General features: G+C 39.8%; 1 protein-coding gene across 1 annotated transcript; it reads right to left on the reverse strand.

The window, feature by feature from the left end:
* Positions 1 to 12,606: 12,606 nt before the first annotated feature.
* On the reverse strand, positions 12,607 to 14,940 carry LOC104889289 (shikimate O-hydroxycinnamoyltransferase). The gene is given in 4 exon segments (XM_010674484.4): positions 12,607 to 12,885; positions 12,888 to 13,372; positions 14,011 to 14,640; positions 14,643 to 14,940. Coding segments are annotated over 4 exon segments (1,347 nt in total). The 5' UTR covers positions 14,680 to 14,940; the 3' UTR covers positions 12,607 to 12,690.
* Positions 14,941 to 18,270: the final 3,330 nt, after the last annotated feature.

Here is an 18,270-nt window from a genome sequence, read left to right on the forward strand (position 1 = left end):
TGTTTAATAGAGTTATAGTAACTTAGAATCTTTTGGATAAAGAGATTAGAAGGTTATTAGATCTTGTTGTTGTTATTTTGCTATAGGTTGAAATATCCGTGCCAACAAATAAGGAAAGTGGTGCGAGATTTTCTCAACAAACTCGATGGTTGTTTGCGTACAACTGCTAGTGGAAGGTGGTTAAAACTCATTGCAAAAATCTTGGGATTAGTGCAGCTAGTTATGATGATCCCTAAGTTTTAGCGAGCATACAACAGGGAGAACGTGGAGTGAAGCTGTTGCAGCTATTTATAAAGGAAGAATTGTTCGAAGAAAAACACAAGTTTCTAGCATAACAATCTAATACTTAGAAAGTTTTTCAGTATTTTCTTCTTCTCCTATAATCACATATCATTGTAATATTTTTAGTGTTTGAGTGAGAAAAAATTATGAGACTATCCTTTTAATCAAGAGAGAAAAAGAAAGAGAGAAAAGAGAAGACTTCGAGTGAAGTCAAGTGAGTGTCATCAGTTCAAGGGGAATTGAGTGACTGGGAACAAGTTTTTAGAGGAACAGAGAAGGGTCCAGTAATAGGTTGTAAAGAGAGTCTTTTGGGCTATTAAATTGAGAGAAGTATTGAGTCAAAAACCCTTAGGGTCAAGGTTTTTCTTCCTATTAGGCTTAGGAAGTTTTCCTTGTAAAAATCTCGTGTGCATTTTTTCTTTTGTTCTAAGTTATTTATATTCCGCAATTTAAATTCGAAAATTTCTCCTCAACTACAATTCATCCCCCTCTTATAGTTGGCCTCATGTTCATATTAGAATAACAATGATCATCATAGATTTTTCTGATAGAGTTGACGAAGTCAACTAACAGATTCCTTCCTATATTATCTCTTATAATGTAATCTTGTATTCCTTACTTATCTCTTTAGCATATCCCTATAATATGGGAAGATATTATTCTGTAAACTAATCTTTGTAACAAACTATAGGCGTAGGCTAATCTCTTGCTGTACTATTTAAAGTCAACCTTTGGCTTGTTAATAATATAACTTTCACCAAACTTTCTCATGGTATCTAGAGCTTGAGTTTTTTTTCACCATGAATCCCGAAACCTCCCTTATTCCAAACTCTCAAGATCCCACCAAACCCCTTGTCATGGTGAATGTGCACTCTGTTCAGAAACTTACTTCTTCCAATTATCTTATATGGAAGGCTCAAGTGTCTGCTCTTCTTATTGGGTATGATCTTCATCAGTTTATTGATGGATCTACTCCCTGTCCTCCAGCCAAAATCTCTGTTGATGGTACGCTTACTCTTAATCCCGCCCATGTCTCATGGATCCGTCAAGACAAACTCCTCTTCGGTGCCCTCGCCGGAACCCTTTCTCCCTCTCTTGGACCTCTAATCACTCGTGCATCTACTTCTAAAGATGCATGGGATATCCTCTCCAAAACTTATGCCCTCCCCTCTCGCGGGCATATTAAACAACTCAAACACAAATTTAAACATCTCACACAAGCCACTCGTGATATTGATACCTATATGCAAGCCATCAAACGTGTTGTTGATGAACTTGCCCTCCTCGGCACCACTCTTGATCCCGAAGATATTACCGATCAAATTCTCGATGGTCTCAATCCCGGGTTTAAACCTATTATTGATGCTGTTCGCGCTCGTGACACCTCCATATCCTTCGAGGAACTTCATGAAAAATTGATTCAACAGGAGCTTGCCAATACCACTACTACTCCCTCTCTCTCTTCCGCCTTCCCTGCCACTGCCAATCCAACTCACCCTCGCCCTTCCCCCACCTTCACCCAACACCCCTCCTCGCCCAATCAGAACCCTCGCAATCCTTTCAAAGGACGTTGCCAATGGTGCAACGTCCAGGGTCACACTCTCACATACTGTCCCACCTTCCGCTCCCTTCATCCCACTATTCGCACCCCCCCTCGCCCACCTCGCACTACTCATACTCCTCCCCAAGCCCACACTGCCGTGGCTCTCCCCTCTCCCTCACCCTCCTCTTCCTCGTCCCCATGGCTTCTCGATAGTGGTGCTTCTCACCACGTCACAGCCGACCTCGCTAATCTCTCTCTGCATCATCCCTATGACGGCACTGATGAAATAGTCATCGGTGATGGCTCAGGTTTACCCATCTCTCACATTGGTTCAGTTCATCTTTCCTCTCCTCTACATTCATTTTCACTTTCTAATGTATTATGTGTGCCTGCTATGCATAAAAACATCCTATCTGTTTCTCAGCTTTGCAAAGATAACAATGTTGTTATTCAATTCTCATCTCATGTTTTTTGTGTCAAGGATTCCACCTCGGGGAAAACACTACTCCTAGGACCAGCTAAGGACGGCGTTTATGAATGGCCGACTACCTTCCCCTCTGCTCCTCAAGTCCACGCCCTCACCTCCAAGTCTTCGGATCTTCATCATCGCCTTGGTCACCCTTCCCCTACTATTTTAAAGCACTTGTTATCTCATTTATCTATTTCTTCTTGTCCCGATTCACATTGTAATTCATGCTTTATCAATAAAAGTCACAAATTGCCATTTGGCGACTCATCTCTCACCACATCTTTTCCTTTAGAAGTTTTATTCAGTGATTTATGGACTTCTCCTGTCTACTCATTTGATGGCTACAAATATTATGTTATTTTTGTTGATCATTACACCAAATTCATATGGCTCTACCCTATTAAACACAAATCCGACACGGAGGCCGTTTTTCACCGCTTTCGTGCTCTTGTCGAAAAACACTTTAGTCGTCCCATTCTCACTCTCTACTCCGATAATGGTGGTGAATTTCAAAAACTCACTCCCTATCTCTCTCTAAATGGCATCTCTCACTTCACTTCCCCTCCCCACACTCCTGAACATAATGGCTATGCTGAACGTCGCCATCGTCATGTGGTTGAAACTGGCCTCGCCCTACTTCATCATGCATCCATGCCCCTTACCTACTGGTCTCATGCTCTTCTAGTGGCTGCGTATTTAATAAATCGTCTGCCCACCCCCTCTCTTAGCAATTTCTCCCCTTACTCTCAACTCTTCGGCCATCCTCCCAAATACTACAACCTTCATAACTTTGGGTGCCTCTGCTACCCTTGGCTCCGTCCTTACACCTCCCACAAACTCGATCCCAAATCCATTGCTTGTGTCTTCCTAGGTTACTCGCCCACTCAACATGCATATTGGTGTCTTGACCCCGCCACCAATCGTGTTTATACTTCACGCCATGTGCGTTTTGTCGAGCACATCTATCCCTTCGCCACCCCTAACCCGTCTTCCCCACCCCTCTCGCGCCCCACCCCTGATGAGTGGTGCTCCATCTCCCTCCCCACCCTCGTCTCTCCTGCCGCAAACACCTCACCCACCCCTGCTGCCTCGCCTTCCCCTTCCCAGTCCCCTCCACCCACGCCTCCCTCCCCCCTATCCTCTCCTCCTGCCTTCCCTCCCTCACCCCCACCTGCTACGTCTCCCGCTTCCGCCCACCTTCCTTCTCCCTCTCCTCCCCTCCCTCCTCATCCTTACAACACTCGAGCCTCCCACCACATATACAAGCCCGTTACCAAACTCAATCTTTCAGCCCAACTCACCTCCCCCGAACCCACTTCCGTCAAACTTGCTCTCACCCTACCTGTGTGGCATGCTGCCATGACCACCCAATACACGGCTCTTCTCAATAACAAAACTTGGGATCTTGTTCCTCGCACCCCCACGCAAAACATTGTTGGTTGTAAATGGGTGTTCCGAACCAAGTACAAACCCGATGGCACCATTGACAAATACAAGGCTCGGTTAGTCGCCAAAGGCTTTCATCAACGTCCCGGCTTAGATTACACCGAAACCTTCAGCCCGGTAATTAAATTATCCACCGTTCGCCTTCTCCTGAGCCTAGCTGTCACTAGCGGTTGGTCCCTCTGTCAACTGGACATTAATGACGCCTTTCTTCAAGGCACCCTCACTGAGGATGTCTACATGGCGCAGCCCCCGGGATTTAAGGATCCTCAGTATCCTGACTATGTTTGCCATCTTCGCAAAGCTATCTATGGTCTCAAACAAGCCCCCCGGGCGTGGTATACTGAGCTTCGTACCTATCTCATTGCTTGTGGCTTCACCAACGCCGTGTCCGACACTTCCCTCTTTTTTCACCCCACTAACAAAGTTTATGTCCTTGTGTATGTTGACGATATTATTGTTACAGGTCCGGACTCCACTCATGTCTCCACATTCATTTATCACTTGGCTCAACGGTTCTCGCTCAAAGATCTTGGGTCCCTCTCCTACTTTCTTGGTGTGGAAGTTCAACCATGCCCTCACGGCCTCTTTCTCAACCAACGAAAGTACACCCTGGACTTACTTGAAAAAGCTTCCATGGTGGATGCCAAGCTCGTCTCCACTCCCATGGAACCACATCACCAGCTCACCTTGGGTTCCGGCACTACTCTCGACTGTCCCACGGACTACAGGGCCCTTGTTGGCGGTCTACAATATCTTGCGCTAACGCGCCCCGACATTGCCTTTGCCACTAATCGCCTTGCTCAGTTCATGCAGCGCCCCACCACTGCTCATTGGCAGGCTCTCAAACGGTTGCTCAGGTATCTCAAAGGCACGATAGACCATGGCCTCACTCTTCATGCTAACTCACCACTCCACCTTCATGCCTTCTCGGATGCTGATTGGGCTGGCGACCGTGATGACTTTATCTCCACAGGGGCGTACATTGTTTATCTTGGCCGCAACCCCATCTCTTGGTGCTCCAAAAAGCAACGTTCAGTCGCTCGCTCGTCCACCGAAGCTGAATATCGCTCCGTCGCTCAAACTGCCGCCGAGGTTGTCTCGCTCACCAACTTGCTTCATGAGCTTGGTGTGTCTCTCACTACAACTCCTGCTATCTACTGTGACAATGTTGGTGCCACGCGTCTCAGCGCTAATCCTGTTTTCCAGTCTCGCATGAAACATCTTGGGGTCGATTATCATTTCATTCGCGAAAAAGTTCAAGGTGGTATCTCTCCATGTCGCTCAAGATGATCAACTGGCCGACGCTCTTACAAAGCCACTGGCCCGACCACGCCTTCATATGTTGCTATCCAAGATCGGACTTTCCCGCCGGCCGTCCGTCTTGCGGGGCCATGATAGAGTTGACGAAGTCAACTAACAGATTCCTTCCTATATTATCTCTTATAATGTAATCTTGTATTCCTTATTATCTCTTAGCATATCCCTATAATATGGGAAGATATTATTCTGTAAACTAATCTTTGTAACAAACTATAGGCGTAGGCTAATCTCTTGCTGTACTATTTAAAGTCAACCTTTGGCTTGTTAATAATATAACTTTCACCAAACTTTCTCATTTTCATCCTAGCTCTTGTTTTTTTTAAGTTGTACCGATAATCATTTACACATTTACCAACACACAACTTTAATAAGTATTGATATCTCTAGTTATGCTTAGATATCATGAAATATTTCCTTCATTTCTCAATAAGTGAAACATAGAGAAAGTGAGAGAAAACCAAGGAACCTATAGAGAGAAAGTTGAGACTACAACAAAGGAAGATATTTGAAGGAATGTTCCCGAAAAAAGTAGTTGCCCCCTCTTGCTTTTATATAGTGACATATTTATAATAAAAATGATTTTTTTTACCATTTCAAACTTGGTGTCACTTATTATAGCATATTCATATAAAGAAAATGTGTCATTTATTGACTGACAAAGGGTATGTAATAAAACAATCCTATCAAGATCTAACATCACCATTTTTTATGTATAAATAACAGAAGATAATGTTCATAGCATAATATGTGAAAAATATCAAAAGTTAATATGGTAAATATAAAAGAACATAGGAAAAAGTATATTTTAGCTGAGTAACTGAACTCTTGTAGTAGGATTTCTACTTGCTTATATATATGCATGGCAGTATAATATTTGTTACTCCCTGTGTCTATATTTACTTTCTAGATCTCTATTTTGGAAAAATAAACCATCGATGTTAAACGACTATATATTTTGATTTTATATATGAGTAAAAATATAGTAATGTGTGTTGATGTTAGATGTGTATGTTTATAATATCAATTTTCTGAATAATTTTTACTTGAATGAAATAAGAGATATTCACGATTTAAGACGTCTTGATAACTGTACAAAAACAAATGTAGCAAGTAAATAAAGATAAAGATGGTGTTTGTGATGGAAACAAAAATTGATGCTCAGCGATTAGAGTTAGTTAGAAATCGATGTGGTTTTAGTCAGGGTTTGTGCATTAGTAGTAATGGTAGATCGGGTGGTTTGGGGCTTTGGTGGCGTGATATGGGAGTAAATGTGTGCTCGTACTCTCACCATCATGTGGAGGCAGAGGTGGTGGATGGAGATAATGTCCCGAGGTGGAAAGTGGGGGGTATTTATGGGTGGCCGGAGGTAACAAACAAACATTTGACGTGGGCTTTAATGAGAACGCTTCGAGCTAGTAGTGAGTTGCCAATGGTGATGTTCGGGGATTTTAATGAGATTCTGGGTATGAATGAAAAGGAGGGCGGAGCTATTCGAAGGGAAAGGCAGATTGATTCTTTTAGGGAAGCTGTGGAGGATTGTGAATGCAGAGATTTGGGGTATAGGGGCAGCATATACACGTGGCAACGGGGTAACTCTGTGGAAACTTTGGTTCGCGAACGGTTGGATAGATTCATTGCAGATAATGGTTGGTGTAACTTATTTCCATATTCGGAGGTGATACATTTTCCCATTTGTCACTCGGATCATGGAGCCATTCTTCTTAAGTTTGGGGAGAGACCTGAGAAACGGCAGCAAGGGAGACTTTTTCGTTTCGAAGCTTTATGGTTGTCTAGTGATGAGTGTAGTAGGGTGGTCTCGGAGGCGTGGCGGATGGGAGCAGGTGACTCGGTTAGTTCTCGGATCGCGCAGGTGGCGTCGTCCCTTTCTTCTTGGGCGTCGGTGACATTTGGGGATGTAAGGCGAAAAATAAAAGATGCGGAGACTAGGCTTCAAAAAGTCCAGAGGGGTCAGCTTGATGGTCATCTTTTGCAGCTTTGTTATAATATTAGTGAGGAGTTAAAGGAGCTTCGTAAGTTAGAAGAAAGTTACTGGCATGCTAGAGCACGAGCGAATGAGATGCGTGATGGGGATAACAATACAAGTTATTTCCACCACAAAGCTACTCAACGTAAAAAGCGAAATTGCATCAAGGGACTCTTGGATAATGATGATGTTTGGAGGGTCGAAAAGGAGGAGATGGATTCGATTATTGCTGCTTATTTCTCGGAGCTTTTCACGTCGGAAAATCCGCGGGAATTTGATGCAGCAATGGCGGGGTTGGAGACGCTGGTGACAGAGGAGATGAACATTAAACTGGACACTGAACCCACTGGTGAAGAGATCAAGGAGGCGTTGTTTCAGATGCACCCTAATAAAGCTCCCGGGCCTGACGGAATGCATGCGTTATTTTTTCAGAAATTCTGGAGTATAGTAGGGACTGATGTGATCCACTTCGTGAAGAGTTGGTGGCGTGGGGAGGTAAATCTCGCGGAGGTAAATAGCACTTGCATTGTTCTGATTCCGAAAATTAATGATCCGAAACGTATGACGGAATTTAGGCCAATTAGTTTGTGTAATGTCTTGTATAAGATTATTTCCAAAACGTTGGCGAATAAGTTGAAACCTATATTGGGTCATATTATTTCTGGAAACCAGAGTGCTTTTGTTCCGAAGAGACTCATCACTGATAACGCTTTAATTGCTTTCGAAATTTTTCATGCTATGAAAAGGAGGGGAGAGGGGAAAGATGGTACTGTGGCCCTTAAACTGGATATGAGTAAGGCGTATGATAGAGTGGAGTGGTGTTTTCTGGAGAAAGTTATGTGTAGATTGGGGTTTAGTCAACACTGGATACAACGTATTATACACTGTATATCCAGTGTGTCTTTCTCTTTTAAATACAATGGCGGTATCTCTGGTGCTTTATCTCCCTCTAGGGGTCTCCGCCAAGGAGATCCTATCTCACCTTATTTATTCTTGATAGTGGCAGATGCGTTCTCAAGATTGATTACGAAAGCAACTCAGGAGGGTCATATACACGGTGCCTTGGTGTGTAGGGGTGCACCGCGAGTGTCTCATCTTTTCTTTGCTGACGATAGTATTGTTTTTGCTAGAGCTAGTCTGCAGGAATGTTCTAAAGTGGCTGATATAATCAGAACGTATGAAAGAGCATCTGGACAGAAAGTTAATCTAAACAAGACAGAAGTGGCTTTTAGCAAATGTGTTAGTATGGAAAGAAGACATGATATTGTGGCAACTTTGGGGGTTCGGGAGGTTGATAGGCATGAGAAATATTTAGGCTTACCTACCATTATAGGGCGATCGAAGAAGGTAGTGTTTGCTTGCCTTAAAGAACGAATCTGGAAGAAAATGCAAGGATGGAAGGAGAAGTTACTTTCTCGACCCGGCAAGGAAGTTCTCATCAAAGCTGTTGCTCAGGCAATTCCGACTTATATGATGAGTATATTCCAGATACCAGAGGGACTCATTGCTGAAATTCATGCTGTGTTGGCAAAGTTTTGGTGGGGCTCTAGTACTACATCCCGGAAAATTCATTGGCATAAATGGGAGTCTCTTTGTCTCCCTAAGGCTATGGGGGGAATGGGCTTCAGAGATTTGGCATGTTTCAATCAAGCATTATTAGCCAAACAGTGTTGGCGATTATATGATAATGTGTTTTCTCCCCTTCATGTGATTTATAAAGCACGTTACTTTAAAAACTCGGGATTTTTGGAAGCACTGAGAGGGTTTGATCCGAGTTATTGCTGGCGTAGTATTGTGGGTGCAAAATCTCTTCTCCTTGAGGGATTGAAATGGAGAGTGGGGAATGGGGCCTCAATCAAAGTCTGGGAGGACTCGTGGCTTTCGGGTGATGGTGTCCAGTTCGTGCCTACACCTTTGCCGGATAGCGATCCAGAGTTGAAGGTGATTGATTTAATTGATGCGGAGAAGCGTTGCTGGAACATCGAGGCTGTTAACTCGATTTTCCAAGAGGATGAGCGGCAGAGAGTGCTCGATATACCACTCTCTTCCTACTGGGGCGCTGATTCTATGTACTGGTGGCCAACTCTAGATGGCATCTATTCTGTGAAATCCGGGTACTGGTTAGCAAGAATGGGTCACTTGCGCACTTGGGAGTTATTTCATGGGCAAGGGGAGAGAGAGTTATGGAAGGTGGTGTGGAGCGTGGCTGGGTCGCCTAAGTTAAAGCACTTCCTGTGGAGGGCGTGTAAGGGTAGTCTTGGAGTACTCGATGTGCTCTTTAAACGTCACATACGTACCTCGAACATTTGCCCAATCTGTCATGGTGGCGAAGAGACGATAATGCACACTCTTTTTGATTGTACGATGGCGCTGGACGTATGGATGCATAGTGAATTTCGGGGTATGCTAATGGAGGCTCCTGTGTTATCATTTGCGGCACGGTTCTCGTGGTTTGCTGCGAGGCTGGGTAAGGTGGAACTTGCGCGGTTCGCGTCGCTTGCGTGGGCGGTATGGTTTTGCAGAAATCAAATGGTTTTTGAGGGGGCTACTAATTTGGATGCTATACGGGTCGCCGCTGGTTTTGCAAAGCACAATGAGGAGTATGTGCAATACCAAGAGAAGGTGTGTATGCAGGCTGCTGTACCGACAAGGGCTCTCGTGTCCTCGTGGTTCCCACCTCTTCCATCATTTGTTAAGGTAAATGTGGATGCTCATGTACTGCCAGGGCATGGCGTGAGGTTTGGCTGTGTTATTAGGGATGAAAATGGCGTTCTGCAAGCAGCGGGAGTGAAGCGGCTGTCGGCGAACTGGGATCCGGCGATGGCAGAGGCAGGTGCTGCCAGATTTGGGGTTGAACTTGCGCAAAGATTGGGTTTTGAGAAGGTGCTCTTGGAGTGTGATGCATTGTCGGTGGTACGCAGTATTTGTGAACAAAAGGAGGGAGCTGCTCCCATTTTTCTCCTCTTTGATGATATCAAAAAGATGAAAGATTCGTTTTCTTGTTTTGAGTGTGTCCATGTTAAGAGAGCAGGTAATACGGCAGCCCATTCTGTAGCTAGATGGGATGTAGCTGTTGAGTCTGAGGTAATCTGTATGAATTCTTTTCCCCAAAGCTTACAAACTTTGGTGGCTTTAGATTTAATATAATCTTGGCTCTCTTTTCCTTTCAAAAAAAAAAAAAAAAAAAGTAAATAAAGATAAAGAAAGTACGTATACTTACGATTTAAGAATGCAACAAAACTTGACTCGCTAGCTTAATAATCTAATTTTTCTGAATTATATGTGTACTTAATCTAATTATTCTCGAAAGTTAATATCAAACTTTAACTCAAGAGAAGAGTTAGATTGTACTCGAATTTTGGTAAGCAATAAACTTCTAATCCATCTTGTGTACCATTGGCCACACCTATAAATTTAAGTGTGGCTGCGCGCGTGCATATCAGTATGTTATCTCATTTTCAAAAGATCATATGTCACTCGTTTTTAATTGGAATCGAGCTTTTGATTAGGCATTGGAAAGCTATCGATCCAAATTTTCATCAGCATCTTGAATCTTCTAAAAATATTAAGTGTGCTGTGAGATATAACCTTTTGAAGTTGATCCTTATATGCACAAATATGAACAAATGGAGTTACACTTTTGGACAAATAAAGTTACTTGTAAAAGTATGTGGTTACTTGTAACAGTAGAAGGATGTTACTCTTATAAAAAATGTGGTTACTTTTATAACAAAAAGGATCACTAATCGGTTCACTCTTATGAACAACTGAGATTACGCGTATGAAAAAATGGTGTTACTTTTGTGAAAAATTGGGGTAACTCGTACGATTAAATTGGGTAATTGTATGATTAATGAGGTTACTCTTATGAACAAATAAGGTTACTCATATTAATAAACGAGGTTACTTTTGTCGATGAATGAGATTATTCATTTGAATAAAAGGTGTTACTGTACTAATCATTTTATTTTCATGAATGAAAAATTAATCAGTTAACTCTTATGAATGAATGGGGTTATTCGTTTAAATAAATGTGGTTTTTTTGTGAACAATTGGGGTTACTTGTATGATTAATTGAGGTTACTCGTATAAATAAATGGGGTTACTCATAAATTTTTTTGAGGTTGCTCATAAAATTAAACGAGGTTACTCATAGATTGAATGACATTACTTTTACGGCTAAACGAGAAAATGAGAAACTAAATAGTTTATTTTTATGAATGAAAAAGGTTTACTCGTTTGAATCGATGCACTTACTTTTGTGAACAATTGGAGTTTCTCATATGATTAAATGAGGCTACTCGAATAAATAAATGAGATTACTCATAAGATCCTTACGCATAAGATTAAATGAAGTTACTCATAGATTAAATGACATTATTTGTATGATTAAACGAGAAAATGAGAAACTAATAACTCTTATAAATGAAAGGGGTTACTCGTTTCAATAAATTCGGTTACTTTCGTTAACAATGGGCGGTTATTCGTATGATTCAATAAGGTTACTCGTATATATAAATAAGGTTACTAGTATGAATTAATGTGTTTACTCATAATATTAAACGAGATTACTCATAGATCTTAAATCATCATATTACTTGTATGACTGAATGCGAAAATACAATGAGAAACTAATCAATTTGAATAAATGCAGTTACTTTTCTAAACAATTAGGTTACTCGCATGATTAAATGAGGTTAATCATATAATTAAATGAGATTACTAGTACGAATAAATGGGGTTATTCATAAGATTATACGAGGTTACTCATCAAATTAAACGAGGTTACTCATAGATTAAATAACACTACTTGTATGAATAAACGAGTTTACTTGTATGATTTAAACAAGGCGACTCATACAATAATTTTTTTTTTACAACGTTATAAGCAGTGAAATATTGACACAAACTAGATCCATATGTTATAAGCAGTTAGCTAAATATTGACGCAAAAACACAATTCCAATAGATCGTTAGTGTTATTATTTAACTACATCTGGTTAAGTTTCAGAGATTTCATACCAAGTTCAAACTCATGATTCAAAACTTTAACAAACCAATACGAAACATTATAAAATTTTAACACGTTAAACTAAACGAAGATTAGTACAGTTTAGGCTTAAGAAACTCCGAAAAAAGTAGAAGTATGCTAGGAGAACGGAGGCTTCAAATTTCACCTCAATTCTGTGCGTATTTGGGCAGTAAATAAGGAGTATTTCCCTCGATTTTTTGGCAAAGCCATCAGTATTCGAGCGACGAAGAAAATGAAAAACCATGAGAAAGAAATAAGAAAATCATAAGAAACAGATAGGAAGAAGAGGATGAGTTTTTATACATAGGCCTGCCAAGCCTACCCACATATAAGAATTTGTGATAAACTTGATTTACCCAACAAAATGTTGTTGAAGATATGTGATGAGAAAAATACCAAGAAAGCCTAAACTGAGTTAGAAAACATTACACATTATTAGAAATTTCAATCCATGGTTAGAAAAATGCGCAAAAAGCGCAAACCACATTTATTTTCTAATGGTTGACAATTACTCTTTGAGAATGAGGAAGTCACACACAATCATAAATATACCATATTATTACTCAATACCTGCATCATTGAAATGTTTCATAATAGATGTACCGTTTTCCTATCTATAAGCTGGCAAGACATTTGAAGTCATACAAGTATTTTTCAAACAAAGGCATATGGATAGTGGAAAGATTAATGCAAAGTGTAAAGTTGCCATCCCTGCTTGGGCTTGGAACGAAGAATGCTTGGCCTTGTAATCTAATACCACCATGACCTATAAATTTGGGCTTTCCCCACCCAAAATCTGCTTCATGAAATTAAAGGGAAGCCTACCCCAAGAGTTTATTGAGAAGTATGGACTGTTTTCATCACGAGACCCACGCACAAGATTGGTTATATCAGGTTGCATTTCTAGATAATCAATTGCTGATCTTAAGTACTCTGTTCTTTCCACCCTTTTTAGTGCCTCGTGAACTTTACTCGCAGCATACCACAGTGGCTTGGTAGTGATATCATATGCTTTTGCAGTACAAGCCGTAAAAAAAATTACGTTACCAAAATATCCTTGTGGTAGGGTGGGATCTCGTAATCTCGATCGTCCATCGGTTGGTATATGGAGCTTGACGCATTGTTCCCCTATTAGCCCACGGGCTTTACATGCGCACCTCCACACATGCCCGGCTAGCACCTCGTAAGTACTGAGCTTATAGTTTTGTATTGCTTGGGATGAGAATGTTGCTTCTAACTTTAGGGTATCAATTTGATGTTTAGAAAGTTTGAATAGGCACTCCCTTGATATATCACCTAATTTTATAATGACATCAAAGATTTAGCCATAGTAAAATATTCTATATGAAGAACTATTTGGCTATGCTTTCATGCTTTGATAGCAAATAAGTAAATTCAATTACCCATTAATCCATATTAAATCTCGGAAAAAGAAGAAAAATATGTTACGAATTGATCATTCAACACATATCAGTCATAACTCATAACTCATATTATTGTGAATCAGTTTTTCTAATAATTATGCATTGGCAAACATGAATAATTGATACAAATTCCCTCCGTTTTCTTAATTGTTACGCTTCTCTTTTTTGGCCGTTTTTATCTAATTGCTTGTTAGACTTTTAATTATTTGTTACATAGTAACCAATCACATAAACATTTTACACTTTTCTATCTCATATAACTCACCACCTATTTTAATAATCCATCCAAAACCTTAACCTACCTTAATTTTTTATCTCCTGCAATATTTTAATGCTTCTTTTACATTTTCCAAAACCAAATATTCTTTTTTTTTCTTGTTTTGCAATTTTTTTCGTTTCTCTCCATAGTGAAGTGTGAGAATAAAAAACAGAGGGATTATTAGAAAAGAGCAAGTGTAATAGTAAGAGACAAGGAGAGACGATCTAGTGCAGAGTTAGCTGATAACTCACCGTGATTAGCAGAGCCCTTGGCTGGTGGAGCTGCCTCGTACTCCAAATGCTGGAAGTCAACCAGAGGTGGTTGACGAGGAGCTAGGTAAAGAGCTCGGTTATGGAAGGGTTGAACATCGAGATCAAGCCCCCTTGCAAGTCTCGCCCATGAGTTGGTGAAGTATGCATATCCAATTCCATCGGCCACAAGATGATTGTTACCGAAGCCAATGCACACACCCCCGCACTCGAAGCGAGTGACCCGCACCAAATGTAGGGGGAACGACGAGAGACCGCCCGAGTAGTCGCACACAGGCAAGACCAACTTGCGAAGTTCAGTAGTGGGCTTAAAGTCACCAAAATCAGCAAGAACGTGCGTTGTTTCAACCTCTTCAAATGAGACGCCTGCCGCATTACAATCGATCTCAAATCGACTACTTTCCTCATTCTTCTTTAATCTCCCCGCTAATGGATAAAATGGCACTAAAACTCTACTTAAAGACTCCTTCAAAATTTGCGTGTCAAAACTTTTGGATGCATTATTCACCTCTTGTGGACTGTAGATGAAAAAACTAGCGGTATGTGAATAGGGCGTGGGGATCATCAAGTCTAGACATGAGAGCCAAACACTATGTCTTGGAGTCTCCTCTGCGGGCACACCATGGTGGACTCTTTCACATTGAAGCTCATCTTTTTTCGAATCCCCTTTTAATTTTTTCTTTTTTAGGTTTGTTGATTTTGCACTTAGTTGTATTAGAGCTATTGTCGAACTAAACCATGGAATTGGGAGCACAAAGTTTACAAGGAGCTACACTTTCATTGATGGGTCATGTGTGCTGTTGTAGGGACGAAATCCTAATAACGAGTTATGAGGAGTTTTTAGCCATTTTCAAATTTCAACTAGAAGTAGGTGTGAAAGTGGTTATCATGTTAGGAAACAAAGTATGTTAGTCTAGTATACTCTTATTCTACCTTTATTTTTAAAGTATTAACTAGTATTTGGGCTAGAACATTGTTCCGGGTTGGTACCTGTTTATCGAATTTGATATGTAGTTTTTTCCATTTCCAGTTCTATTAAAATATATTAAGGAAAACTCAACATTTAGAAGTACAATTATAATAATTTGGACACTTAAATCATGATTAAAAGTTGGTTGAGATGGTAATTGATTCATGTACAATAGCAAGAGCTCACAGGTTCAAATCTTGTTACAAGCTAATTTTATTTTTGTTAATTGACATGACTTATGTACACATTGGACGATTCTAGTGAAGTAACAGAAGTGCCACGTGGTGTATATACATTGTCACGCACGACAAATCACTTAAATTGATCTTGGAGCGGTTGGGGGGGTGGGGGCCGGGGGGTGTCACTCACTTGATCATTTGTCGATAACAATCTCGGGTTCGGCAGCCTTTAAATTTTTTTTGTTTTTTTTTTGTTTCTTTTTTTGTTATTTTCTCTAGTGCAACTTTTTTATTTGTTGCAAGAAGATAAGGAAGAAAATGGGAAACAACAGAAAAACAGACGATACCACATAAAGGAGGTCCTACAAACCTTTTCTTTGTTTTTTAAATTATACCTGCCATGCCAACTTCACGTGTTTGGGGTCATATGAATTTAATATTCCATTAATTGCTCTGAGGTTATGGACAATTTTTTTGTCAGTCACTTTGTTTCTTTGTGTTTAAGTTGCTTAATTTCTTTTCGTCTAAGTTGCGGTTCATTTGTCCTTCCCTTTTTTTCGAAAAAAAAAATCGAACAAAATCAAAATCGGTAAAATGGAAAAGATTCCTCTAGACTTAAAAGAATTGCTATTTAGGCAATTTAGCTAATAAGCACGTGCATATTAAGATTTTAAAAAAATAAAAAAGCTAAATTTTTTGAATGCTATTTTTTAAAAATATCTTAAAGAAGAATATATCGAATTAGAGGAGCTCTTCTTGTTGGACGAAATGTAAAGGAATATGCAAAAACACATCTACGAATTATACAACCAATTATGCTAGCTAGGGATGGCATGAATCATATATGGGGTGGATCAACAACACCCAATTTTTTTGAAGTAGGCCCAACCCTCCTGGACCCACTTAGTCTAAGAAAATGGAGACGTTCCCCAAACCTGTTGGGTTTAGCGGGTCCCGGGTCCAAAATAATAATGGATTTGAAATGGGTCCTTAATAAAAATTTATCGTCAATATCCTTTAATATATATATTTTGTCGTCAATTATTTTTTACATATAGCGATGTTAGTGCTAAGCACAACTATTAATACTTACTTCCTCCGTTTTTTATACATGTTATATGAAGAGCGTAGAGAGTTTTCAAGAAAGGTAGAAAGACGAAATAGGGGACCACCACTTTTTGAATAGAAAACATTTGTTAAGAAAAAAATATGGGTATTTTAAAGAAAAAGGTGGGAGACCACCAATTTTTTAATAGTATTTTGAGATCTTTACGCTGAAAGGAGATTCATTTTTGATATGTAACATCTATTATATAAAGAAAATGTACCATCTATAAAAAAAAAAACAGAGGAAGTAGTTAATAATGAAGTAATAAAATTATAACTCAAAAAAACACTATTTAAACCTTTTTCGATATAAAATTCTAGTACACAATACTATTAAAAAAATATAATATCAAAGATGGGAACCTAAGTATCATATACTTCATTGCGAACAATGATATCAAAATTATTTATTTTCTAATCTTCTTGCATTTCATAATTAATTTCATTTTTTAGAGAATGTGAGCATATTAATTGTACTTCTGCAATTTTGGAAAAAATTATGAATGGGTCAAATCTGAGTCCGGTACCATTGCACCCGATCGCAGAGTTAATCCGACAATGTATAGACCTAAATCCGATCCAGACCCATTGGTCTGAAAAACTTGGACCCAAACCCTTAAAAATGGGGTAAGTCTAGAGCTGATCAACTCCATTCCGCTCGATTTTTGGGTGGGTTTTGGCTGAATTTTTACTCCCTCGATCGGCCCGACCCGATTTTTTTTTTTTTGCTCTAGGTAAGTCCTAACAGGGTCAGGTTCTGGGTGAACCCACTGCTATTCGTAGCTAATGCTACCGGGTCCCGTTTTTTATAGAGTTATGGTACTTTTAGGGTTATAATATTGTAGGATTTTTTTTCTACAAAAATTATTAAAAGAGACGGTCTAATTTTAATATAAAAGTAAATCCAGTAACTAAATGGATTACACTAGTCACCGAAAGAAATTATCCTAGTCATTATTGGACTGATTCTCTTTTTAATATTGGTGTTTACCATTGCCTAATTTCAATTTAAAAGTAGGCGGTCTCTTAGAAGACAAACTCTTTTTTCTATAAGGTATGGAGAAACTTTGACAAGTTGGGGGAATAAATGAGATCCCAACTTGCCTAGGGTGAGAAATGAGAATCGATCCTAAAACCTGTTGGAACTGTTAGGATTGGTGGCATACTCAATTATGTATTCGCAAGCAATGATAAAGCGAAATTAACACAAAAAAGAACAATAAGTACAAATTGGGTAAAGATGACATAACTATAAAGTAGAATGAGGGTGACAAAGATGATTACAAGATGAACAATGAATCTTCTAGTCGTGTTGGGACACTTTTCCAAAAGCAATATTCCTACCCTACACTGAGCACGGGTTACAAGGAATTCACTTTCGAGATACAAAGAAGAACAACGAAGATCACGCTCGTTATGAAATTCGTCAAATGAGAGTAAGAGAGTAAGAATGTGTTGCAATGAAGGAAACTTGTGCTTATGGAACTTTGAGAGAGTTTCTCTGGTTTCTTTTCATTCACATATATCTCATATGACTTATTAGAGCCTTTGCAACGTTTTAATAGAAGCAAAACATAGCAATAACCGTCACTCGAGAAACCGCAAAAACCAAGAACGAAACATGAGAGCTTGCGCTCCTCAAAGGAGCGAGCGCTCCAAGGAGGAGCGTGCGCTCCTTCTCCCCGTTCTTCACTTTGCATTTTTCCTCGATTCCCTGCCGATTTCGTGCGAACTCTCGGAGCCCGAGCGAGCGCTCTTTCACTAATGTATTACGTACATTAGTCAACTCTAATCGACACGTTACTTCAAGTCACGACACCTTATTCTATGTGACTTAACGCAACGAACCATGAAAACCAACACTCCGATACTCTAAATATCCAACAATCCTCCCCCATTTAGAGTATCTAATTGTATAATTAGCACATACATCATTACAAACAAATACATCTCATGCATTAATGAAAGTGTATAAAACTTGAACTT

Source organism: Beta vulgaris, chromosome 3 (genome assembly GCF_026745355.1).
Source record: "Beta vulgaris subsp. vulgaris cultivar EL10 chromosome 3, EL10.2, whole genome shotgun sequence".
Lineage (NCBI taxonomy): Eukaryota > Viridiplantae > Streptophyta > Magnoliopsida > Caryophyllales > Amaranthaceae > Beta > Beta vulgaris.